Source organism: Podarcis gaigeae, assembly GCF_964106915.1.
Source record: "Podarcis gaigeae genome assembly, chromosome: 14".
Taxonomy (NCBI): domain Eukaryota; kingdom Metazoa; phylum Chordata; class Lepidosauria; order Squamata; family Lacertidae; genus Podarcis; species Podarcis gaigeae.
This window is the reverse complement of record NC_139690.1, coordinates 33,992,017-34,018,494: the sequence shown is the minus strand read 5'-3', so window position 1 is coordinate 34,018,494 and position 26,478 is coordinate 33,992,017. Positions and strand designations below refer to the sequence as shown.

At 42.7% G+C, this 26,478-nt stretch overlaps 1 protein-coding gene across 17 annotated transcripts in view; it reads left to right on the top strand.

Moving 5' to 3' along the window:
• Positions 1 to 26,478, top strand: part of RBFOX1 (RNA binding fox-1 homolog 1) — a 1,459,852-nt gene that overhangs the window by 349,244 nt on the left and 1,084,130 nt on the right. For 15 of the 17 annotated variants that reach the window (XM_083710893.1, XM_083710868.1, XM_083710871.1 and 12 more), the window contains exon 3: positions 3,230 to 3,262. The exons of the other annotated variants lie outside the window; for them this stretch is intronic. In XM_083710893.1, coding sequence (XP_083567019.1) covers positions 3,230 to 3,262 — 33 coding nt within the window. The remainder of the gene's footprint in view (positions 1 to 3,229; positions 3,263 to 26,478) is intronic. 17 annotated transcript variants of the gene reach the window in all.

Here is a 26,478-nt window from a genome sequence, read left to right as displayed (position 1 = left end):
ATGCCTTTGTAACATGAATTTCCATTTTTAACCTATCAGTATTTATCGATGTTTTGATGGTATTTTAAACCATATTGTACTCCACCTGGAAATATTTTTTATAAGAGTGCACATTATAAATATGAAAATGTTTACACAAGGGGCTAAGAAAACAATATGGATTGTTTCAATGTGATGGCATTCAGCACAACATTAAAAATGAAATGCTACATACATCTATGGAATGGAATGCATAAGCATCCCAGGACTGGTTAAAGTGTCGCTGTTGATTTTGTGTGTGGCTTGGGGCTTATATGGGCAGGTTGTTGTAGCATAGTAATACATTTAAAGCAGTATCATGCCACTTTAAAGCTTCCTGGCTTTCCCAAAAGAATCCTGGAAACTTTAGTTTGGTTAAGGGTATTGAGAGTTGTCAAGAGACATCTTCTTTGGTGATCACTCATAGCTGAGGAAGATTGTCTTCCATAAACACAGTTTTAACGGGGAGTCCATAAGTGAGTGTGGAGGCCAGTTCTGGATCCACATGTCCTTCCACAGTGGGGACATTGGTTTCATGGTGGGAGTTGATCACAGTGTGGATTTGCCAAGCGTACCTTCCTCTTAGCTCATTTGTCCCTTTCATGCTGAGTTTGAGTGTCTTCAAAACCCTTGACACCTTTGGTAATGGCTGTTCTCCAACTGGAGCGCTTGCAGGCCAGTTTTTCCCAGTTGTCAGTGTTTATACTACATTTTTAAAGATTTGCCTTGAGAGAGTCTTTAAACCTCTTTTGTTGACCACCGGCATTATGCTTTCCATTTTAAAGTTTAGAATAGAGTAGTTAAAAGACATCTATTCCACTCGGAAAGCTACAGTTCCCAGAGTTCTCTGGGAAGAGGGATTGAATGTTAAACCACTTCAAGGTAAGATCAAAATCCCACACTCACCGAAATCCTGTGCCCTGTGAATGATGCAGAAAAAACTTGAAGCTTCTTTCACAGAGGAAGGAACCCTTGGATAAATCTGAGGAAAGCACTATAATGAATGGCATAAAATAAGATTTCACTGAGCAGCCAGCTTAGGGAATCTAAAGCGTTTGAAACCCCAGACTGTTTCCTATTGAGGACAGGAAAGGAATGCCAGACTTGCGCTTTGATTTCTCCTGACTACATTGTCGGCTTTCTTAAATGAGAGGCAGAGAGAGAATGTCAGTGAGAGAAATGAGGACTCTTGAAAACCATGTGAAAAGAGCCCTAACCAAAAAGAATGCTGGAAAGCAAAAAGGTCTGTAAAGGTGTGCAGCAGCCGACATGTGCAGAATGATCAAAGGGCTATGAAAGACACGTCTCCTCCATTGCAGGATCTTACTTTTCATCTAGCTCCTCCAACAGCCATGATAGCTGTGCCACTTGCAAGAAATGGCAGATGTTGCCGGCAGAGAGAAGAGAAGGCAAAATGTAATGCACAGTGACAGTTTAGGGAATAGAATAGTAGTAATTAAAAACCAGGGAAGGGCCCTAGCTCAGTGGTAGAGCATCCGCTTCACATGCAAAAGGGTCCAGGTTCGATCCCGAACATATCCAGGTAGTGCCAAGAGAGTCCTCCCTGGCTGAATCACTTGAGAGCTGCTGCTGGTCGGTGTGGACAGCACTGAGCTAGATGGATCAATAGTTTGATGCAGCCTAAGGGGGGGGGGAGGTATTTCAAATTTCAGCTGTGCCCTGTCTGAGCCCAGAATTTGGCACACCCACCCACCCACCTATGTCCTTCCATTCTGCTCAATTCATGATGTCATAGTTGCACCGTCGTGCCTCTAAATAGGGATTACAAATGGGGAGAGTGCTGTTGTTCTCAGCTCCTGCTCTGGGGATTCTGGCCACTATGAGAACAGGATGTTGGACTAGAAGTGTCATTTGCCTGATCTAGCAGATTCTTCTTATGTTCATAACTCCCACCATCCTTCATCATTGGCCATGATGCCTGTGGCTGATGGAAGTTGGAATCCACCAACATCTGGAGCAGAGGCAGCAGCTTGCAAGGGTGATTGGGGTGCCAGCACTGTGCATGTGAACATTGCATGCACACAATGTCCCAATGTCATACGCGCGCCATCAGGATGTTGGGAGGACCTGGGGTGGAGGCAAATGTGGTGGCATCACGGCTTCAATGGCAGATGGCTCCTCCTCCTGCTCATGCTGTCACCACCAGCAGTGGGATGCTTTGACCCTCCTTCCTCTCCTCAGCAGGAGGAGATGAAAAAGAAGGAGTCGGCCATTGAAGCCACACTATGCTTGGCTCTGCTCAGCCTCCTCCATCCCCTGATTTTTTTGGACAATGGGGGGGGGGTTCCCTCCCAAAACTATTGGTGGGGGGACAAGAGGGCTCTGTCCTCATGAGTTGGTTCTCCTGATCTAGAGGGACTTGTTATATAATTACCCTTTTCATTGAACTCAGCAGCTTTTGCACAGCTGATAGTGGCACAACTACATGTTCTTTAGTCCTATGCTACACATAATATTTTGAAAGAGAATGAAAAACAGAGCTTCGGCTTAGTATTTGCCTCTGACTGCAGCTCATTCCTAATGGTCTGAAGCAACAGGGAGAAAGAGACCAATGAATGACCCCGTAATGCTTGCTTTGAAAAAGTAGAGCAGAATATTGCCAAATACTTACACAGGCCAGGGTCAAGAGAAGTGGTATGCTTCTGAATACCACTTGCTGGAAACCTCAGGGGGAGAAAGTGCTGTAGTACTTAGGACCTGTTTGTCGGCTTCCCAGGAACATCTATTTGGCCGCTGTAAGAAAAGGATGCTGGACTACATGGATCTTTGATTGAATCTAGTAAAGCTCTTCTTGTATACAAGCTGATACTCTTAGCACAACACCAGCTGAAGCACAGCACAGGACAAGATAGCCATTCTTCCCTCTGGGGAGCATGCATAAGGTAGCCAAGTCGCTGTACTAAAGTCTCCAGCTTGAGACCCCTAACATGGGCATAAAGCAATAGAACTGGGTGTTTTCCTTGATTCCATTTTGACAGTTGTGTGTCACACTTTTAGAAAGGAAAAGACCAATTTACACTGAAGTTAAATGTTTTCACTTCCTCATCAGAATAGGAGAGAAGCTTGCTGCATCATGGACATACCTCTTGCCATGGCCCTCCAGCCACAATAGCTTAAGAGGCAATTAATCCAATTCCTTATTTGTTGAATCAATACTAATGCAGTGTTTTCCCTCTCCTATAATTTGCAGGCTTTGACTGTTCTGACCGTCAACAACATCGAGGTAGGGAATTCTGGTTTGTTCTGACTGCATTTATGTCTCTGAGTGATTGAGGAAATTGAGCTGTACGATGGAATGTATACATTTGAGCTTTAAGGTTCTTCCTTAAGTTGCTTTGGTATCGTTGTATCAGGTTGTTTGGATTTAATTCACAAGGACATTATTTTAGAATAGCTTCATTCTTCTCTATCCTGTTTAGACTTCCTAATCCTCGACATTTCTGTAAATCTAGCAAAAGAGGAGTAGAGCATAACCTGCTCACACCATAATGAGAGCTATGTGCATGCTGAGATTCCTGTGGAAATATGGCTATATGTACAGAATTAAACTTTCTGAAACCTGTGGCCATCATTTTTTAAAGTTAGTTTCTAGCCATGTGACTGCTAAAAGTTGTTTGCTTGCTTGCTTACAAACCTTATTGTGGGTGAAAAGTATAAGTCCTGAAGAAATAACTTTACAGGTTGTAATAATATAAGCCTCTCCTTGATTTATTGGCAGGAGTGGGGGTATGTGATTTGTGTGAAACATTTGCCCCAGTGTACCTTATCTCCATGAAGAGAAACTGGTAACTTCTTGTTGACTGGAGCAAACCAGTGCCAATGGTAGAAGACCAGTTCGGTCCTCATTATATCAGTGTCTAGAACTGTGGCATTTCTCTTTTCCACATAGAAAAGAATGGCACGCAGTCATTCATATGGAATAAAGTCAATGTGTGCACTTATGGACATTGTTGTGTTGGAATTAGAACTGATTCTTGCCCTGGCAACTCACCTCCTGGAAACCTGCTCCAATCTGCATAATTCCACCTGTTTATTTGAATAGCCCCACCTCTCTCGAATGATAAATATGTGACCCTTCAGATCTTGTTGGACTATAACTCCCATCATCTTTGATCATTGGGCAAGATGGCACGAGCTGATGGGAACTGGTGTCCGATATCTGCCAACCATACTATCTGCATTGGAGACTCATATTGGAGACTCAGGTGACCCCAATTGTTGAACTACCTATCTTTGAAGGTACAATCTGGTGATCCCCCCCCCCATCAGCTATAAATATATCTGTCCACACAGGCATTGTGGAGAAAAATGTAAACCTAAGCACGGTTATTTTTTATGTCTACAGCTGAACTATGTGAATGGCTAGGTGCTGTGTCTTTCATCTTGTTTAATTTAATGTGCATATTGTTATTTATAGTATGTTATTGGAACACTGCACAGGGATGGTCCAAGGCATTTTGCTTCCTGATGACAAGTTAATGCTGCTCTCCCCAGTTTCCATATGCAGAAGCTTGGCAGCTGAATCTTACTTCAATACTGGCCAACAGCTGGAAGGGGCTGCCCCTGATACCCTCCAGTATTTGCTGGTGGATGCCATACTGCTCTTAATGGTAGCACCATCCCTAACAGGGATGCCAACTTGAATAAAATATTGTGGGGGCCCAGGTAAGCCCCATCCTGCATAATCGATCACATGATGCAGTGCACGCACACCATTTGAATGGGAATCGCCACCAAGTTTGTGGGGAGCCAGCCCCCTCAAATATTTTATTGTGGGGGTCAAAGCCCCCATTGCCCCTAGGAGTTGGCTCCTAAGACCCCTGACATTGCCCTGGCATCCTCTGGAATAAAGTACAGTATAAAAATACAGTGAATTAATAAATAAAACATCTGAAGGGCCACAGATTCCCCGTTCCCTGCATTATAGGAAGACAGAATCCATATCCCTATTTTCTGAATCCTTCATGGGAAGAGGGAGACTGGGGACAAGTGCATTACCTACCTGCCTCCACTATTGCCATGCTCACCACCCTCCACACATGGGAAGGCTAACCTTTGAAGTGGGAAGCTTATAGAGTTCCCACACAGTTTGAGAGCCTGGGAATTCAGGGTTGCAAATCACAAGTGGGGAGCCTGCATGGAAAAGGCTGGATGGAATCTCATGGAGGCTGGTGAGCATTTAGTTGGCCACTGTGAGAACAGGATACTGCACTTGATGGGCCTTTGGTCTGATCCAGCAGGGCTCTTCTTAAATTATTATTGGATAGTAACATGGGAATGGAGCTAGTGTGCTCATGTCCTCTGTCCCTCATCATGCGATGGTGAAAATATTAGGACCTGGGGTATGTTTCTGAGTCTTTGTGTGTTTCGCATGATGGCTAATAATTTCCCAGGTTGCTCACATGGATCTGTACGTGAGAAGCTGCTGGCATGCTTTGAAAAAGAAATCTATTAGCTGCCATGTTTTTTCTTTCACAGAAGTAAGCTGTTAATTCCCTGTTGCTGCAATGGCCCAGCCACTGTGCCTTAAAAAAAATAAAACCAGCCTTATTTTATTTCTGTGAACAGAGACTTCCTCATTTAAATGTAATATCAGTTGATAGCCTAGAGAGTGTTTCTATATGAAGCTGGCCCCAGCTTCACAGCAGGAAATTTGTGATGCTCGCTAAAGCTAATGTTTAACTATAACAAAATGTCTAGGTGACTGTTTCAGTCAGATAAATTTTTAATAGGAACCTTTGGTAAATTAAATTGCATTATTAAAGAGAATAGATAAACTTAGCTAGTTGCTTTAAAGAACAAGGACATAAGTTCACTTGCATTTGGAACAGGAATGACAATCTAATTCACTCAGATTCAACTTGAAAGTGATGTTTGCAAGCCTCAGACTTGCCTGTCGTACAAATATGAATGCTAGATTAAACATCGCTGAGTATGACAAAGTTCAGAATTCTGGTAATCTGTAACTATAACAATTTTTGTGTTTCCATATGCTAACAAACATTTTTTTAAAAAAATATGGAAAAAAATAGATGGGTTTCACAAACGTATTCACATCTCCTTCAAAAAAGGACACAAGTTTTATTTAGTAGTGGGGGCCAAAGAACCCATTTTGTTCTTGAAACATGTAATGTGAAATTAAGTGTCACTTTCCCACTTCAATCGACATTATTAGCTTCCCCCAGGAAGTAGGGGAGGTGATAAAATAATGGAGCATTTCTGCTATGAAACAGTATAAAAAGAAGATAGAGAATTGCATACAAGGCTGCTTGGTTGGGGGTTGGTTGGCAGCAAATCAAATAATAATAGTTCAGCCTAGGGATGAATGAATCTTGTGAATATCAGTTTCATATATTTCCATTATTAATTTTAATTTGTCATGTTTGCCATTCTTTTAAAAAAAGAAAAGAGTCCTTCTTTTCATGACATTTTCTCAGCAGTTTAGTATGCATTTTTCCTTATATGTACTTTTTTGCAGTTTTAAGACATATGTACATTTGTGCAAGCAATTTCTCTTACCAGAATGCATGTTTGTAAGTTAAATTAAATGTTGCGCTTTTCTGATCATTCCACCACACCAGGCATTTCTTCTTGCCAGAAGGAACAATCCTCCCTCTTGCCCCCCTGTGCACTTTTCTGGGGGCTCTCCTGGCTTTCCAGAGTGGATTTGGAGGAAGGCCCAGCGTACGGTGGAGGGAGGAGTGGGAGCCCTTACACTAGCTTCTGCTAGCAGTCTGGGTAGGTTAAATCCAGGCTATGACCTTTTTGTACACATTTTTCTGGTTGCAGAACTGCACTACAAAATTCAGGGATGTGTAAAGTAGAACACAGAGATGCATTTTAGCTCATGTATTGTTTCAGAAAATGTGTGGGTTTAGTTTAAAATTCAAACTAAACTAATTTCCCCACCAATACCCTATAGGGATGGGGGAAGACATTTAAAGGCAAACCTACCTAATTCACACTTTCCAAAGCAATGTGTGGATGGGAAGACAGTTGTCCTTTGAAATGTGCACTTCTCCAAATTTTTCAGTGCAGTTCTCCATTAAAAAATGCGTATACTGGGGTAAGGCATGACTATAAATGACCATAATACCGAAAATAGCATACAAAATGCATTATCTTAATGTGTATGTTTGGCAAAATTGCATACAAATTCACGCTAAAATGCTGATAAATTTCCATCAGCATATGGTTGGGAGAAGTAGAGGCATGTCTCTTTCTCCCCTCCCTCATGACTGCATGAATGTGTGAATGTGCAAGGCTCCAAATCAGTTTGGGTCACCGATCTGGGTTGCGGCACCATCAGATCACAACTGCCCCCAGAACCCCAGATCAAAGGGGCCTCACACAGTCCTAATAATCATGATTTTATAAGATCAGGCTTTTTGGTGTCTGAACTCCACAAGGTGTCGTTTTTTTTAAAAAATGTCATATTTGGAGAAGGTAATCGTTTGGTAATATTTGCAAAATGTAAGAGCTTGTAAATTGCTTGGATGGCTTCTACGTACATCTCTTCAATTCAAAAAAGGGGAGCTGTACTGTCACGTGGCTATGTATCATCTTGTAACTGAATGCTTGCGACTGGAGAATGTAGATTGGCTTTTTACAGCTTAAGCCTTGTTAGTCCTGCTGTATAACAGAGGGAAATTCTCAAAAGCTATTGGCATCTCTGCCCTTTTCAATGGATTGAGGCAGCAGTGCACACAATCTTCTTAATTCTTTGTAACTCTCTGATTACTTGCTTCCTTGGATCCGAGGTCTTTTTTTTATATTCCAGGGTATCAATATGTACAAGCGCACGTCTCACTTTTGATAAGGGGATGCTTTGTGTAAAAGCTTCATTTATTTTGAATAGTGATGGGCTTCCATTCTTGAACGGCACATCCAAAACCACTCTAACATCTGCTTAATCCGGTTTTGTACTCTTGGATAATTCGACTGTGCATTTTTTGCCAGATACTTGAGATATCCAAAGGAAGAACAGCAATAGTGGTTTCCCTCTCTCTTACATATTTCAAATAGCTTTTCTTTCAGCATTCTGTTATAGCCATACAATTTCAGAGAAAGAAATATCTGGACTAGATGCTGCCAAGTAATTGGGAGACCCTGATTACTTTTAACACACAGGCGTTACAGCCATTGACAAGAGTCGCTGCTGCAAGCTGCCAAGTCTCCCCTGAATAAATACCAGCTCCGCCTATACTGTGTCTTTTTAGTGTCCTTCTCCTTGTAAATATTCAAATTACACACTTTTTTATACAAAGAATATCTCATGCATATGGATTCTAATAAAAGATTGTTATCACAAATGGCTCCGCTCTCTTGTACAATAATACACTTAATGGGGCATGTTAATGTCATTACAAAGTAGACTTCTGAACAGGCTAGAATATGGCCATTTATTATCTAAGCCATGATAATAGGCAACATGTAACAATCAGATTTCAAGGCAATTCATCAATGTGGTCTGTTATGGGGGGAGGAAGAGTGTTCAGTCTTGTATTCATGAATCACAATTTCTTGGTGGTCATATCTGGATCCCGATCTGGAATGCCTGCTGCCCAACCCAGTTGTTGTGAAACTGGGCCTGAGCAGGACTGTCAGAACTGCTCTATCGGACAGGCAAGGCCAGCATGGTGTAGTGGGCAGAGGGTCAGACAAAGACCTCACAGACCAGCATTCAAATCCCCATGACCATGAAGTTCACTTGAAGCTCACCTTGGCACGGTCACTGCCTTGCTCAGCCTAACCTGCCTCACAGGGTTGTTGTTGAGATGAAATAATTGGAAGAACCATGTATGCCACATTGATTTCATTGGAGGAAATGTTAAGCTATGAAATGATGATGATGTCAAAATCCTTGTAGTTATTCTTATCATGGTCAACCCAGAGGCTTCATCCAATCTCTAGGAGTAATGTTGGATACCCCATTCCCATCTGCACCTGCTGCTAAGGTAAGGAAAGTGGGTAGGCCATGTATGTTGGAGGATTGTGAGGAGAATTTAAGGGGAAGGAAGGAGAGGTGGGTGCATGGTGGCCACTGGGAAATATTCTGTAGCTCAGAATTTGACCCATGCTGGAAAATAACGTCAGGGTTTTAAAGCTCAACTCTCATTTGTGGGCTTCATTTGTGGTCTATTTTATGTGCCGCCAAAAGTTCATTCCTGAGCCTGTCTTCTCTCTCTGGCACTCAGCATGGAGAAATATGTCAGCTTTAGTTTCCCTTTCGTTTTTCCACATGTCATTTTTACTTATATATTCTGCGTGTGTATCTTTTGGTTGGAGAGCTCACTGCAACATCTGGAGATGCGTGGATTTTGAAGGGTGGCTACATTTTGGCTTGAGTGTTGGTGTGGGAAACACAAGTGTATTTGCCTTATATTGAAAAAGTGAAGTAAACATCTCTCTCAAGGCACAATTGTGGTTCAGATGGGGCTCCGCATGATGAAGGTCATTTTCAGTGTGACTGTGTTGCTGACATCCACAGGAGTGTCCTCCTAAGCCTTCCCTGAGACAAACATTGTAATGGAAGAAGGATTTATGCCTGTGCCAGGAAGACATTTCAAGCCATTTCCATGATTTGTGGTGCACCTCTTCCCTCAGGCTCATGAGCCCTGCGTGAAACTAACTGAACACAACTTTGCCTGTTGTACAGAGCAAATGTACACAAGTTATCAGTCTACTCCTAGCTTATCAAGAAATGCCATTCAGAAGCTATGTTTGATCTCTCTCTCTCTCTCTCTCTCTCTCTCTCTCTCACACACACACACACACACACACACACACACACACTTCCTTTCTTGGAAGCAATAGGTCAAGCTTTGCAAGAAGGATACTTTAGAAAAGGCCAACAAATGTGTTAGGTTTTGGTTACCATTTTGCTTGGCTGATGCTGGTTGTGTTTTTTAAATCTCTGAAAGAATTGACAACTTCTTCACTGGCCCACTTCCTTAGTATTTGGTAAAATGTCATGACCACTCTATGGGGTTATGTTGGAGATGGATGGGTCATGCTCTTTGTGCACCAGGCCAAGTTTTCAAATGTTTGTTTGTAAGCCTCTTCTGTCCCATTTCTACATTTATCTGTGATTTATTTATTTATTTATTTATTTTTGTATTTTAAAAAGTACATTAAACTTCATATTATTTTTCCTTATTAAACGTTGTTGTTTTTTTACAAAAGTGACTCCCAATAAACAACATATAACATACATATATTAAATCCATTTTTTTTAAAAAAGCACAACATACTGTATTTAATGTTATATGCTATAAGACTGCATTTTATTTGTTTTGAGCCAGTAACTGTATTACATAATTTGGGAAAGTGTGGAATCCAGTGGATGATTATCATTTAACCAAATTTCAATCTTGCCTTTCCTGCCGTGGGAGTCCAGAGTGGCCAGCAGCAAAACAGTAAAAACAATACAGTGAAAATAAAATAAAAAATTATTTGAAACAAGAGCATTTAAAACATTTAATAACATTAGGTTGTATCCAATTCTGCAGAAAAAGTGTTCTGCTCACCCAGTGGGACTTCCCCTTCCTCTCCTCTCCCCCCCCAAATATTTTTTATAATTTACTGCATATCCCACCTTTTCTTCCAAGGAGCTTGAGATGTCTTACATTGTTCTCCCCTTCATTTAATCCCATTAAGAAGTCTGTGAAGTAAGTTAGGTAGTGACTGGCCCAACTTCATGCAGTGAAGTGGGGATTTGAACCCTGGTCTCCCAGGTCCTAGGGGACGCGGGTAGTGCTGTGGGTTAAACCACAAAGCCTAGGACTTGCCGATCAGAAGGTTGGCGGTTCGAATCCCCGCAACAGGCTGAGCTCCCGTTGCTTGGTCCCTGCTCCTGCCAACCTAGCAGTTTAAAAGCATGTCAAAGTGCAAGTAGATAAATAGGTACCGCTCCAGCGGGAAGGTAAATGGCATTTCCGTGAGCTGCTCTGGTTCGCCAGAAGCGGCTTAGTCATGCTGGCCACATGACCCGGAAGCTGTACGCCAGCTCCCTCGGCCAATAAAGTGAGATGAGCACTGCAACCCCAGAGTCGGCCACGACTGGACCTAATGGTCAGGGGTCCCTTTACCTTTACCTCCCAGGTCCTAGTTCAGCACTCTTAACCAGGACAAGGCAATCATAGTCATGTTCCAGGCAGGTCTGAAGTGTGGTCTGAAATCCCGGAGAGCTGCTACCACTCAGTGTAGACAATAATGATCAAGACCAATTCTCTGACTTTGTGTAAGTGAGAACTTCCTATACTCCCATTCTTTATAATGGATGAAAAGTATGGAACTTTACAGACATTCGTGCAGGAACCAGATCTGTAAAGCCAGATAAGATATAAGCACAGTAGTGAAATATGAGCTTGGAGAATAAGCACCTTTTGATGTCAAGTACTCAGAAAAGATGGCATGTATAATGTCATGAAAATAAATGATGTAAGAACACACAAGCATGCACATACGCAAATGTGTGCAAAATAATTTATGGCTCTGAGAGTTTGCTGATAGAAGTGGAGCCCCAGTGAAAGCCTGTAACATCGCTAAACAAATAGACTTGATAATAGACAAGAATTACAGATGTTTCATTCATGAAGGGAAGTGGTTCTGGTGCTTTTGAATGCATTTTGCTGGTGTTCCACCCTGGGACATTGATCTGCTGATGGGGAATTACTGGGAGTGCATGTATGTGGGTGAAAATAATGCATGGAATTAGGATTCCTCCTCTGTGTATAAAATAGAGATGCAGCAGGGAGTTCTCTTGAGTCTGGCTGGGAAATAAACGGCTGGCATCCATAAATTTATTATTATTTATTTATTTCATAACATTTATAGACTGCTTGATTGTAAAAACAAAACAAAACTTCAAAGCAGTTTACAAAATGATGAAACCATAAAACCAAGATTTTTTTTTAAAGAAATACATTAAAACATACAATAAGTTAAAATACTAAAACAGATTAAGATTCACACCAACATTTCTAAGCGTCTGGGTGGGCTTGTCCTACTAAGTACATCTTCATCAGGCTCTGAAATGAATACAGCGAAGGCACCTGCTTGATATCAATAGGCAGGGAGTTCCAGAGTTCTGGTGCTGAATGATTGAGTTCTTACAAATGCAGAAGAGAATGTATGCCTCAAAGAAGCAGAGCTTTTAAGACAGCCCCCAGCAAACATTTACTTGGCACTGTAGTAACCAGCAGGAGAAAATTTGGAAGAATACAAACCTCCCCAGATTTCCCAAACTACAGTCGTACCTTGGAAATCGAGTGGAATCTGTTCCAGAATTCCGTTCAACTTCCAAAACATTTGGAAACTGAAGAACAGCTTCTGATTGGCTGCAGGAACCTCCTGCAGCCAATCGGAAGCCATGGAAGCCACTCCGGGCATTCGGCTTCCAAAAATCATTCAAAAACCGGAACACTCACTTCTGGGTTTCGATCGTTCAGGATCCAATTTGTTCAGGAGCCAAGGCATTTGAGATCCAAGGTACGACTGTATTATGTGATGGACAGTAGTTTTGCTGCTAGGAACCAGATAGAAACTGGCTTTTTTTGGCAAAGCTAGCTGCAAATATTTGAATATTGGATGGAATAGGAGCGATGCCAGCTGATTGCATCTCTGACTGCAGATTAAATGGAAATGCAACACAGTTAATTAACTGGAATTATACAGTGACACACAGTTCAATTTCTTTGGTTAGTTTTATGGCTGGTTTCTGAATGCTATCCAGTTTCTTTGCCTCGAGTGCAATTTTAATATGTGTAGATAAAAAAATTGTAAAGTTATCATTTTAATCAACATCTATTCATTCATTCTTTGGGGGGGGGGGGGGTTGAAAAGATTTCAGAAGTATCAAGATGTCAGAACTGTGCAGCTAATTGTCACAAAATTAGCAAAAGCTGGGGGAGGGGGAGTAATTGAGGGATGCAAGACACATTGTGAGTAATAATAATACAAAAAGGCCAGACCACGCAAGTATTTGGGTGAGAAAATATGATCAAGCATGGCCTAACTTTCTTACTCTTTGTTTTGCAATTGAAATATAGGAATGTATGAAACTGCCTTGTCTTGTCCACACCCTATATTTTGAGTGCTATGCTACTACTTTAAACAATCATGGCTTCCCCCAAAGAATTCTGGGAGCTGTAGTTTGAGAAGGGTGTTGAGAATTGTTAGGAGATCCCTATCCCCCTTGCAGAGCTACAATTCTCAGAGTTTCTTGGGAAAGGATTGCCTGTTAAACCACTCTAATAAACCACTCTTTGAGCGTAATACGGGGTCTCTTAACAACTGCAGAAATCTAAACCATGGTTGCAGGGAGGGGGGAGCCATTTTCATTCCAGTAAAATAATGTCCAGGGTGAGTTGTTCAATGTACAAGAATACTGTAAACCAAAACTGTGATCGAAAGTCTGAGAGTGATAGATACTCTGTGTGCTACCACATGAGAATAACCAACACAGCAGAATGTAATAGCCTTGTGAAACAGAAATGCAGTGCCCCCAGGGGCACAGTGAAGGTGTGTTTCAAGTTTGCATTGTACTTGGAACTGTGACAAGCTTTTTTAAAAAAAAAACACTAAAAAAAACTCACCAGTGTTGAACCAGAAATTTTGGTCATTTACGTATTTAGAGATACTACGCCCACTCTTTAGTGGGGGTAAATTTGTAGTTTCTTAAGGGGAATGAGAGTTGTGGCATATTAGAGGCAACACCTACATCCTTCGACTATTTCTTTCTTCATCTTCAACCTGACCGTGAAGCCCTCTTGATAAATTTGTCCACACATCCATACACATCTCTGAGACCACTTCACTTGACCAGAATATGCTTAAAAGCTGTTACTGATTCTTTTGCGTTGACTCCACTAAATGGAAATTCTGCCTACCTGCCCTGTCAGTGCAGTTGTGCTTCTGAATATTACTGTATTTTTTCGTGTATTGGACAAAGTCGCTTGACTCAAAAATCACGTCAAAAAACTGGGGTCATGGATAGTAGCATGGCACAGGAGAAGGGGGAAGCACCGCGCTGGCAGCCATTCAGTTGGTGGGAGCGCAGCTTTCCCAGATGCCACAGCAAGTGGGAAGAGATCTGGGGGGTGTTTTCTGCCCACAGCTGTGTGAGGAGGGGGAGAAGCTGCGCACCGCCAGCCAGCCCTTTGGCGGGAGTGCGAATTCACCCAATGCCACTGTTCACGGGAAGAACTCCCTGGATTGTTTCCCATGCGTGGCGGCATCGGGGGAGGTTGCACTCCCGCAAACTGGATGGCTGGAGGGAGCACAAATTCACCCGATGCCGCTGTGTGCGGGAAATGATTTAGGGACTGTTTCCTTCCCTCATCTGCATGGGGGGAGAGGCTCAACAACTTTGGGCCATCTCCCCTCATTTTCTTAAAATATAGTCGTCGTCCCCGTCTTATAGACAAAAAAGTACGGTAGTTGTTGGGAGACTGTGGTTGTGCTCAAGTCTTCCTTGCAGACTTCCATAGTGGTTGGCCACTATGAGAACAGGATGTTGGAAAAGGTGGTCTGATCCCATAGAACTCTTAGTATCATGTTATGTGATGTCATGCTATTGGGTGCTGAGGGATAGCTTAGTTTGTAAGCATGAGACTCAGTTTCATGGTCATGGGTTAGAGCTCTGTGGTAGGTGAAAGATTCTTGCATTTCAGGGAGTTAGATTAGATTATCCTTGTGGTCCCTTCCAACTCTACATTTCCGTGATTCCATGTTGTGTTGTGTTGTGCTGTGCTATCTTCTTGTATGTTCTTACAACATATTAATGTCCCCTCTCACTGCATCCATGGTACCTTCAACGTACAGGCAACTCTCAATTTATGGATATTTGATGTACTAACAACCATGCACACATGTGTCATGTTTGAAACTGGAAGGGGGTGGAACAGGGGCAGAATTGGGGTGGAGTGGGGTAGGGAGGAGCAGAGGCAGGGGCAGAATGGGGTGAGCCAGGCTTACATGCACTCTGCTGATGCAAACAATGACCTGGAACACAACCCCTGTGCAAATGAGGGGTTGTGTGTAATCAGATCACACATTTTACTTTGGGTCATAATCAGTCTGTTCAGACATTTGGCCCAGGAATAAGGCCATTTCCACACCTATGGTGTTGCAGGAAGGAGGATTTATTTATTTGTACATTGCCGAAGAATTGATGCTTTTGAATTATGGTGCTGGAGGAGACTCTTGAGAGTCCCATGGACTGCAAGAAGATCAAACCTATCCATTCTTAAGGAAATCAGCCCTGAGTGCTCACTGGAAGGACAGATCGTGAAGCTGAGGCTCCAATAGTTTGGCCACCTCATGAGAAGAGAAGACTCCCTGGAAAAGACCCTGATGTTGGGAAGAATTGAGGGCACAAGGAGAAGGGGACGACAGAGGATGATATGGTTGGATAGTGTTCTCAAAGCTACCAGCATGAGTTTGACCAAACTGCAGGAGGCAGTGGAATACAGGAGTGCCTGGTGTGCTCTGGTCCATGGGGTCAAGAAGAGTCGGAAACGACTAAACGACTAAACAACAATAAACACACATCAGTACCCATGTACACATGATGCCATTTCATGCGTGCATATTCCAGAGGCCTGAGATTATTCCCCTCCAGTTTCTCTGTCTTCAGTGCTGAGCTGAAAGTCTGAATTGGCTTCAAATACTGGTAATCCCAGAGGTATGGAAACCACTGGTAGTAAGTCTGCAGCTAGGGTGAAAGGATTATTCCCATCAATAGTGCAAATGCATTCCTTTATGGCCCCCAAGAGAGATCCTGGAACTAACTAAACCTTGATAAGTCCTGCCTTCAATTAAACCTGGGGCTGGAAATGAAGCATGTTTCATGACAGGTCACTGAAAAGCACCAGAGTGAAACTCCAAGTAAAATGGAAGAAGCACTGCAAAGGGATCAGCTATAATAGAGTTTGACTCTAAGCTGATATTAAACTTTATCTCCTTAATGACAATCAGAGGCAAAGACTGCAGAGCAAACTTCCTGTGCTAAGCTGTGAAGAAATGCTGGAGATATGTACTGTATGTATGTATGTATGTATGTATGTATGTACATAGGTGTCTTCGAGGCATTACACATCGCTCAAATGAATGGCTCTGAGCAACCTCTCTATCCAATTGGATAGAGAAATTTGATGGGAAAAGGTTTTTCTCCCTCTCTCATAACATTAAAATGTGGAGACATCCAATGGAAGATTCAGGACTCATGAAAGGAAAAACTATGGCACTCATTCCTACTAGAGGCAAAGGTGGTCACCAACTTGGATGGTTTTAAAAGAGGATTGGACAAATTTATAAGGCTGATAACCGTGATGGCTATGTTCTACCACCACTGTCTGCAACATCATGCCCTGAATACTGGTTGGTGGGAACCATAGGAGGAGAGAGAGCTGTGGCACTCAGGTCCTACTTGAAGGCTTCTGACGGGCATCTGGATGGCCAATGTGAGTACAGGATCCTGGCCAAGACAATGTAGAGAACTGAGTTTAAGATTGGAAAAATGAGGAAGTGAGAGAAACTGAAATTGACATATTCGTCCATTCCTAGTGTGGGCATTTTGAAAAAGAAACAAAAATGCAGCCATCACACGTGACAGGAACCCTACAGAGTTTACAGACACATCTACATTGGCATTTATCAATCCTCAGACCACCATATATTTTGGACTGCAATGACCCAATGAGCGTTGGTTTTTGGGTGTTGCTGATGCTGCATAATTCCCAGCTGAATCATTTCACAGTCCAAAACATCTGGAGGGCACCAGGTTGGTGAATGCTGCACTGCACCTAATTCTGATGCCCCAGTAATGTGCAGGCCCTTCCTCCCCTCCCCCCAAAAAAATCCACTCCACCCATCATGATAAGAGGGATTGTACAGCATCAGCAACACCCAAACACAGCACTCCTATCAGCCCTTGTGCAGAATGTCAATGGTCTAATCAAAACCAACCTGGCAGCTTATTAAATGCCATGCCGGCAGATGATATATTGTAATGCAGATTCTCTTGATGTCTGACAATGCATCCCAAGAGGTGGGGGCCATCCATTTCAGCCATTGCAATGCAAATCATGATAATCCAAAGCCTATTTCCTTTGTGGGGTCTAATTTTGCACTAAGAACCAAATAATTTACAGCAACAGTCTGATTAGGCAAAGCATCTGAACACTATACCTTAATAAGTCTGCAGAGATGATACACATGCTGACACACTGACAGCATTTTAAAATAAATAAATAAACAAATAAATAAATAACCCAAACTTCCAGACCCCATGTTAATGTAATCTACAATTTTCCTCCCAATTGTGCTATTTGTTATAAATTACCGCACTATACATTTCCATACACACTCCTATGGAATGGAAATAAACCTGGATCCAAGGCTGCGCTCTGTTGCACACTTGCCTGAGGTTAAAGCCAGCCAAACTCTGAGGTTATCCCCTTCTGTATTCACAGAAGGAGAATCAGATAAAATTTCTCATGGGAGTAGTTTCGGCTTGGATCTGGGGTGCAGTGAAATTTGGCTTCTGAAATGGGCTATCTTAGAGTTGGGAATATGCAATTTGTCACCATAGAAGGCATGGTTTAGGGCGGATGACAGCACACTAATAATAATAATAATAATAATAATAATAATAATAATAATGATAATATTTCTATGCCACCCTTCATCTGAAGATCACAAGGCGGTTTACAATATAAAAACACAAAAATACATGCCCTAATAACAAACATAAACAATAACAAACAACCCCCACCCCCAGTTTAAAAGGCCATAAATTGCTTAATTAGCCAAAGGCCTGGGAAAAGAGGGGTGTTTTTGCTTGTCGCCTATAGATATGTAATGAGGATGCAGGTGAACTTCCCTAGGGAGAGCATTTTACAGGTAAGGAGCTGCTGCATAAAAGCTTCATTTTCTCCTCTCATGAAAGATGTGGGAGCTGGAACAGGTCAGCAATAACTCCCATGACTTCAGTGATGTTAATTCTTTATTCAAAGAAACCAGACAGCTCAGGAGCTCAGGCCTAGTGAGCACAGCAACTGTTTCCGATAGAACTCTCCCCTGAGGTAATTTTGAGGACTTAAGGTCCCCACCTTCCCACAGCTCCCTGAGGCTCCTCCTTCCCCAGTTCATTCCCAAGTAACCTGAGGCTCCATCGTCTTGCCTGTTGTTGCTCCACCTCTTCATGTTTCTTTGGGTTCTAGGAGACCGTGGTGGGGTGGCGAGCCAGTCCCAGCAGGAGGGGGAGACCCCCCTGGCTTCTTCAGCTGCCTGCCTCATCTCTACCTCTTGTTCTGGACTGCTCTCTGCCACAGTTTTCCTGCTCACTAAACTCTGTTACCTCTTCAGCTTTTTGACACTTCCTCCCAGTCTACTCCTTCTTCTTCTCTCTGACTGCTCACCGTCATCCCACCACCAATCCCCAGGCTCTGAGCTTTCTTGCCTTGGGGGTATGCCCAGGAGATGCCTCCCTCTACTCCTCTGCATTTAGCCAGTCCATAATATCTCATGATTTTTCCACTACCAATACAGTGGAAGAAAAACAACAACTATCTGCTGGTATCTGAGCCTCTTTGGTGTTTATTGTGTTTCCCTCGTAATGTCCTGAGTTTTGCATCCCTTTGTGGTTGTGGGGAAGTGGTGGACTCCACAAAAATCAGGAGCCCCCAATTTGGGGGGCATAGGATGCAACCCTAATGTGAATACATGTACAAATGGACAGTCAACACCAATCTACTCCTCCTTTTCTGCTCCCCTCTATATGCAGCTAGAAGCTAAGGCACAGAGGTTGTTGGCATGGCACCCTCCAGATGTTGCTGGACTACAGTTCCCATCATGCCTGGCCATTGGTCACACTGATTGCAGCTGATGGGAACTGTAGTCCAACAACATCTGGAGGGCACCACACTGGCTACCCCAACTATACTAAAATCTAAAATAATTGTACCTTATCTAAAAAACAAATATGTTTCTTAGGTAGTAGTAGTAGTAATTTATTATTTATACCCCACCCATCTGGCTGGGTTTCCCCAGCCACTCTGGGCAGCTTCCAACAAAAGATTAAAATACAATAATTCATCAAACATTAAAAACTTCCCTAAACAGGGCTGCCTTCAGATGTCTTCTAAAAGTAAGGTAGTTGTTTATTTCTTTGACATCTGATTGGAGGGCGTTCCACAGGGCAGGTGCCACTACCGAGAAGGCCCTCTACCTGGTTCCCTGTAACTTCACTTCTCACAATGAGGGAACTGGCAGAAGGCCCTCGGCGATGGGGGTGGAGACTCTTTTTCAGGTACACTTAGAGTTCCTCCCACCCACCTGAAATTCTACTCAATAAATATTGCTGACAACACAGTTTCTCCTCCAGGTTCATATTTGAAGGAAATATTATCTTATTAGAAATATTAGATCTTGTTCGTCTTCGGCCAACAGCCTCTAAACATGACAATTTTCTAGCAGTTTTTAGACTGTGAAAGGTGTAACCATTTGCTTCCTAAGTGTGTTGCTCTGATAAGAATTTATTACGGGACCACAGGGAAATGTTGTAACATCTATTAAAAAAAGTTACCATTAATTTTGTGGAATTAGAACATCGATTTAATTTGGCCTCCTTTAATTGATGTTAGGTAGCTTGGGAACTAATGTCCTCACTTTGCAAACACACTTAATCACTTCCTGCTGCAAAAAACCTTGAACATTACCCCCCTCCCTTCCAGTACACACATACCCCACCCCCCACTACCCTGGACAATTCTAGGGTTAAATCTTTAAGCTGATGAATTCACAGTGGCTTAGTGTAACATCCAATGTCCCTTCTTCCAAAAAAGTATTTATATTTCAAAACAAGATACAATAATTTGAGTCAGATGATTCCACCAGAGGCAGCTTCTTTAAATACACTTTATTTGCTCATGTTTGCAGAGAAATCCAGCTTGATAGAGTTTGCTTCTTTACACAGAAACATCCCAAAGCATGAAGCCATGTTAGCAATCTTCTGTAATGGAAGATATGGTTACAAGTTGCTAAGGTGAGCAAAGAAAATCAAGAGAATTAATTTACTTCAAGAACTTCTGTGCATTTTAAAATTCTATTTATATGCATGTTACTACTTTCTCCAGAGGTTCCAATGAGCACAGCCACTCCTTGGCTTATACCAATAATGGTTTTTAGGAAGATGGGAATTGGGGAGGGGGATTTGGTTCGTGTATATTTTAAAGTGAACCTACCTATTATGCACTTCATTAAATAATACAAAAACTTGGCAGAACAGCAGGGGTGACACCTATCCTTCAAAATTTGCACATCTCTGAATTTTGTAATGAGTTTCTCCAACCAAAAAATGCATACCAAAAATGTGTGCATTGGTGAAAGTGGGTATTAAAATACATATATTAATGGCAATAACAAACAAACATGAATTACATTATGGGAAATGGCTTGTATTTTTTTTTATTGGGTGTAATTGCTTGCAAAAATATGCCTATTAGGATAAACAAACACTAATATACAGATGAATTTCTTGAGTACTTAAAAACAGAAATTGAAAAGTGATGTAGAATTTCAGATTGGTTGGGGAAATGTAAAAGTGGGAGTAACAGGCAGATTTATGCATCCTTTGTGAAGGAAAAGCAGTGTCCTAAGGGATTTGCTATATATATATATATATATATATATATATGCAGGTTTTGGTGTCCTCGGGTGTCTTCCCGTGTAAAAGTTGGGGTGTCTAGGCGACGTTTCGACGAGGTCTCACTCGTCATCTTCAGGCTGGTGCTTTCGGCTTCTTGTTACTGGAACAGAGCGGGATCTCAATGTTTGAGTTCCTATAAATACTGTAGAGGGGGTGTGGTGTCTAGCCTCCAATGTTCTGGGCAGAGAGGAAGTTCCCAGGCTAGTGTGCCTTTTCTTCTTTTGTTCCTTAATTACTTAATTACTTATCTCTCAAGTAATTAAGGAACAAAAGAAGAAAAGGCACACTAGCCTGGGAACTTCCTCTCTGCCCAGAACATTGGAGGCTAGACACCACACCCCCTCTACAGTATTTATAGGAACTCAAACATTGAGATCCCGCTCTGTTCCAGTAACAAGAAGCCGAAAGCACCAGCCTGAAGATGACGAGTGAGACCTCGTCGAAACGTCGCCTAGACACCCCAACTTTTACACGGGAAGACACCCGAGGACACCAAAACCTGCATTCCTGTACCTGTGAAAATCTACGAAAGCATATATATATATATATATATATATATATATATATATATGAAAAATCTGCACCCCACCCAGCTACCAGGAAAATATTGTGCCTTATACTGACATATCCTCCAAGTGTTCCAATTTTCCAGGGACAGTCCCAGAATTATGAAAGCCACCCCAGCTTCTGATCTGATCCTGGAATGTCCCTATTTCCCCTGGAAATGCTACTGCTGAGCTCGGGGAGGAGGGCAAGCTGACAGCAGTGGCAGTTGCGGCTGTGAGAGAGCATCTTGTGTCTCTGTGAGCTCTCCATGGCTGCTGCTGCCAGCCTCCTCCCCTGAGAAACTCGTAGCTGGACAGCAGGCAAGGAAGATGAGAGGTTGCAGCTGCTGAGGCCCAGCCCCAAGTGATGTGCCAGCTCTGAGGGGCAGGCAGAGGGCAGGGCCAATCCACCAATTCCCACTGGTGCATCACTGAAGCCCTGGCCTCACCACCATCCTGCCCCACCTCAGCCCCATAAGAACATAAATGTAATCTCAGAATGTAGAGGAAATTGAGTGGGGGCAGAGGGAAATGGGGGGAGGGGCAAAATAATATTACGTTTGATTGAGGATATAAATGATAAATATATGTGGGGATGGGGATGATGTGGTGTTGGCTTTGGTATATTTGCATTGTGATGTAATATGGAATAAAATTATTTTTTTTTAAAAAAAAGAACATAAGAAGGGCCCAGCTGGATCAGGCAAATGACCCATCTATTCCAGCATCAAGCTCTCACAGTGGCCAGGTGGATGCCTATGGGAAGCCTGCAAGCAAGTTTTGAGTGCAACAGCTCTCTCGCCACTCAAGATTCCCAGTCACTGGGCTAGTAGCCATTCATAGCCATTTCCCCCTCTTTTCTGACAAAGTGAAATTAAACAAGCACAGCATATTACATCAGTGTGCCTGTGATGTTTAAAGCTGGCACAGAGATAAAGTGTGGGGAAATTACATCAATTTCCCCCTCAGACAGAGTTAGATAATACATGTGGTTAAATGAGTGTTTGTTTACAGGTGTAGTGGAACAAAGTCACCGTGAATAAAAGGGACACTAGCACGCTCCTGGCATAAACCTCCCCACGGTTCCAGCGTTATGAAATATTTATCCAGAAATGAAGAACATCGGAAGTTTACCCTCTATTGCTTTCCTGGATTGCTCCCCTCCCCTCCAGCAGCAAAGTAATGGGTGCGGTTGCCGACAAGCAGGCAGTTAAGCACCTGCTTAAATGCAATGGAATACTTTGCCAGTTCAAAGCCATTAGCAAAGAAGAAGGATCCGAAGGCTCTGATCCACTAAGCACCGGGGTGGCTTGCACCCTGTGCCTTGTAGAGTAAGGCCCAGGCTGCCACTGGGCCCAGCACTGGCTGCAACAACAAGCAGCTCTGGCTCGCCCAACCCATTACTGTCCCACCACCGCACTTACCTCCTATTAGATGTCAAAGAGATAAACAACTACCTGACATTTAGAAGACATCTGTAGGCAGCCCTGTTCAGGGAAGTTTTTAATGTGTGGCATTTTAATGTATTTTAAATCTGTGTTGGAAGCCACCCAGAGTGGCTGGGGAGACCCAACTAGATAGACAGGGTACAAATTATTATTATTATTATTATTATTATTATTATTATTATTATTATTATTATTACCACCTGACTTGGAGGGTTCTGGATCACGGGCTCTACTAGTCAAAATGAGAGCCTCGGCGATCGCCCTCTCCTGCTGGAGAACCAGGACTGCTTCAAGAAAGTGCACATGGCAAAAAGGAGTGTTAGGCCCTTGTGGGCTGCCCCCTTACCCACTTGTGATTGGCCAAGCAGATAGCCAGCCAATCAGGAATTTTAAAAAATGTTGTTTTTCTTCACTTCACTCTGTAGCCCCCAAGCCTCATGCTGTGCCCCTATCCCTTTTACACCATTTTCAACTGTGCCCCCCCCCCTTGGAATATCCTGGGGCTCTCCAGGGGGCCTTATGACCCCCTGTTGGGAAACACTGTTTTAAAACCAGTGCTATTTTTCTAGCTAAAGGGGTGCTTTATCTCACCATGAACTCCTTTCTTGCTCTCTTAGAATGGCAATGGCACCCAGCTGCCACTCAGTTGCCAGAACTGAGTTTCAGTGAGTTCCAGCTGAAAAAACCTCCGTTTAAAACTATTCTAATAAAAGAGAAGATATATTTTTTTCTCCTCACTGTAAAAAAAATAAAAAATGGCAATTTTGCCAAGGCTTGCACATGTTTACTTTTAAAGGGAAGGATTTAGCAGAGGTTCCTAGAGAAAGCTCTATTCTCACCTAAAAGCCCAGTGGGGAGAAGGGCCATTTTATAAAAATGGGTGAAATCCATGCATCAAAAGCGATGCAAGAGAGTAATCACAAAAGGAGTGTATCTAAATATACAGATGTGAGTGTGCGGATGTATGAGTGCATGTCTGTGCATATAATATTGATAAACATTGCAAAATTCTAAAATGGTGACAAAAAGAGAGATTGCCTAGTGCAAACAATACATCATGCACTGCACTTTTACAGTCAAAATGGTTTAAGGTGGTTTAGGACACTACTGTGCACGGACATAAAATGACATTGGCCAATATTAAAGCAGATCCCACATGGCTATCCTGTTTCTCTCAAGGACAATGAGGCTAACATGCTTCTTCTGAAACTGTTGAGATTATTCCTCTGCCTAACCTCAAGTAATTGCTTTTTCATTCTCCTCTCTTCACTGCAACGGGTGAAAATTCATGCTTTATCCTCTTCTGTCTTTCTTACATCCCCCATGAGTCAGTGATGAGCAAATTTTCTGCTTTAATACGGGAAATGTACAGAAATGCCATTGGCGTATCAGCACCACACAATTTGTATGGGGATTTGATTTAATGGGGTTTACATGGTACACATTCTTTCTGTCTCATAATACTTCCCTCCCCACTTCCCATTTTAAATATTGATTGTCTGAGTTGGTGTTTTATGTTGACCATCTTCTCTGAAATACAGAGGCTACGTAGGGGCTAGTGTCCCACCATCAACAGCGTAAAGAGAAACCATTGTGGTCAATATTGTGTTCCCATGTGGTCATTGTGGATTCCTGCAGCCTAATCAGGAACACAGGAAGTTAGTTGCCTTTTACTGAATCTAGCCATTGACTGCATGTGAGCTGAGGCTCCCAGCCCTGGTCTAGGTGTAATGCCATCACTGTTGTTGGAGTCCATATGTGTGACACTGGTGGAACCCAGGAATATAGCAAGGAGCAGGTGCCTGTCTCCCGATTTGGCAGGGTCATAAGGGTGTTCCTCATAGCTGCTTACCTCTAGGGGTTGCTGACTCTTCCTCACTTCAAAGTGGGTATCGCCCGGTTCAGACACCAGGAGCTGGAAGGTCCTAAGGTTTCTCCATGAAGCACAGCATATGATGTCATATGGAAGTTTTCCTTGCTCTGTTCAATCTGTGCAGAGACATTCACATTATCTTTGTCATCACCAAGTGGTGAAAATGCATGGCTGAACCCACTGGCGGAGGAAGAGGAGTGTGGGGGGAGCGCACTGCCCCCGGCATTGCGATCCCGGTGGGGTGCCATCACAGCTGCCCCCCTGCCTGTGCTGGGCACCATGCCCCCACAGGCAGCATGCCATACCACCAGGACGCATGCCACGCCCCTGCAGGTGGCGCGCCACGCCCCCAGGATGCGCGCCAGCCCCACTCTGCCAGCTTTCCACCCCCCAGTGCCGGAGCATGAACCTCCGCCACTGGCTGAACCAGGCCCAAATCAACAGTTTTAGCATGACAAGGCTAAAACCTAGACCCTCTCCAACATGAGCTATACTTTAACTGACTTCATAATAGTTTCCTGATTTTAACATTTTCCTGTCTTTTGTGGTGTGGTTTTATGTATAATTGTTGTGAACTGCTCTGATTTGTTTTTAATGACTAACAGTATCTATTTTTTTAAGTATATATATATATACACACACACACACACACACACATATATATATCCCTTTGAAGCACCTTGAACTTCAGAGTCCTACTTTTTCTAACTTCATCCTGCTGAAATATTTAAAATTCTTTTTTTAAAAAAATAAAGCAGCTCTGTATTACAACGAATTCGTGAACAGCTCAATCTCACCGCTGCTAATCTCAGATCTATCTTTGAAGTGCAGATTTTATTTGTTATAGTGCTCATTGCAGGCTGGTCTCATCTGCATTTCTCAATTCAGACAGGAATTGTTCAGAAGTCAAGCCCATTCAGAATGCTTTCCCATAGGGAAGGACATGCTCATTGCGAAAATATGAGCTGTCCTGTTTTAATACTAATGACATCTTCAGAAAGCCTGAGCTATTTTGAGTTCCTTCAAGAGCACCTGGAAAGGTCTGGTTCTTTTTGGTAGTTTTGAATCTAAAATAGAGTGTAACAGAAGAAGGGGAGGAGAGTGTATTTATAAGATTTGGGGAAATAATTAAGAAAGGAAGCATGAATCTTCCAGCCACTAACTTAGAGGGCTGTGATAAAGGGTTACACAAATTCATGAATAACTGCTTATTACCCATAAAGGTAAATAAAGACACCCCTGACTCCATATTCAGCGCAGCGGGAACTGGGGTGCTGTTGATTTTGTTCCTTGCTTGTGGGCTTCTTGAAATGATCTGATTGGCCACTGTTTTAAAAGACAATGATGAAATAAAGGTGCCTGTGATCTGATCCAGGAAGACATTCCATGTGATAGATGGGATATCCTGGGGGCAGTGCTGCCACCAGACTCTTTCTGATTGTGGGTGCAAAAGCTTTCTCCCTTACCATTCTCCCTCAAGGCTTCCTTCTCCATTAGGGTGGGCAAAACTCACTCATCTGAGGGATGAAGGAGCAGCATTGCTCTGGAGGGCAAGTGAAGTGGAAAGTTAAGTGAAAGCCATTGAGTTGTAGTGGTTGCAGTCATGAACTTCATTGTGTGACTTTGGGCCAGTTGGTGTCACTAAGCCAAAGTCATGTAGCTCACTGAGTTGCTGTTAGGATATATATATATATATATATGGGACATGCATGTTTGAGATCATTGCATACACATGTAAACAAGAAACATCATTTTGGAACATTGACTTGCATCACTTTATGCTTTTGTTTATTGGACTTTAAAAATACAACCTCACACTCCATTGTGTTGAGTTGTACCCACAAACCACTTGTTAGTGGT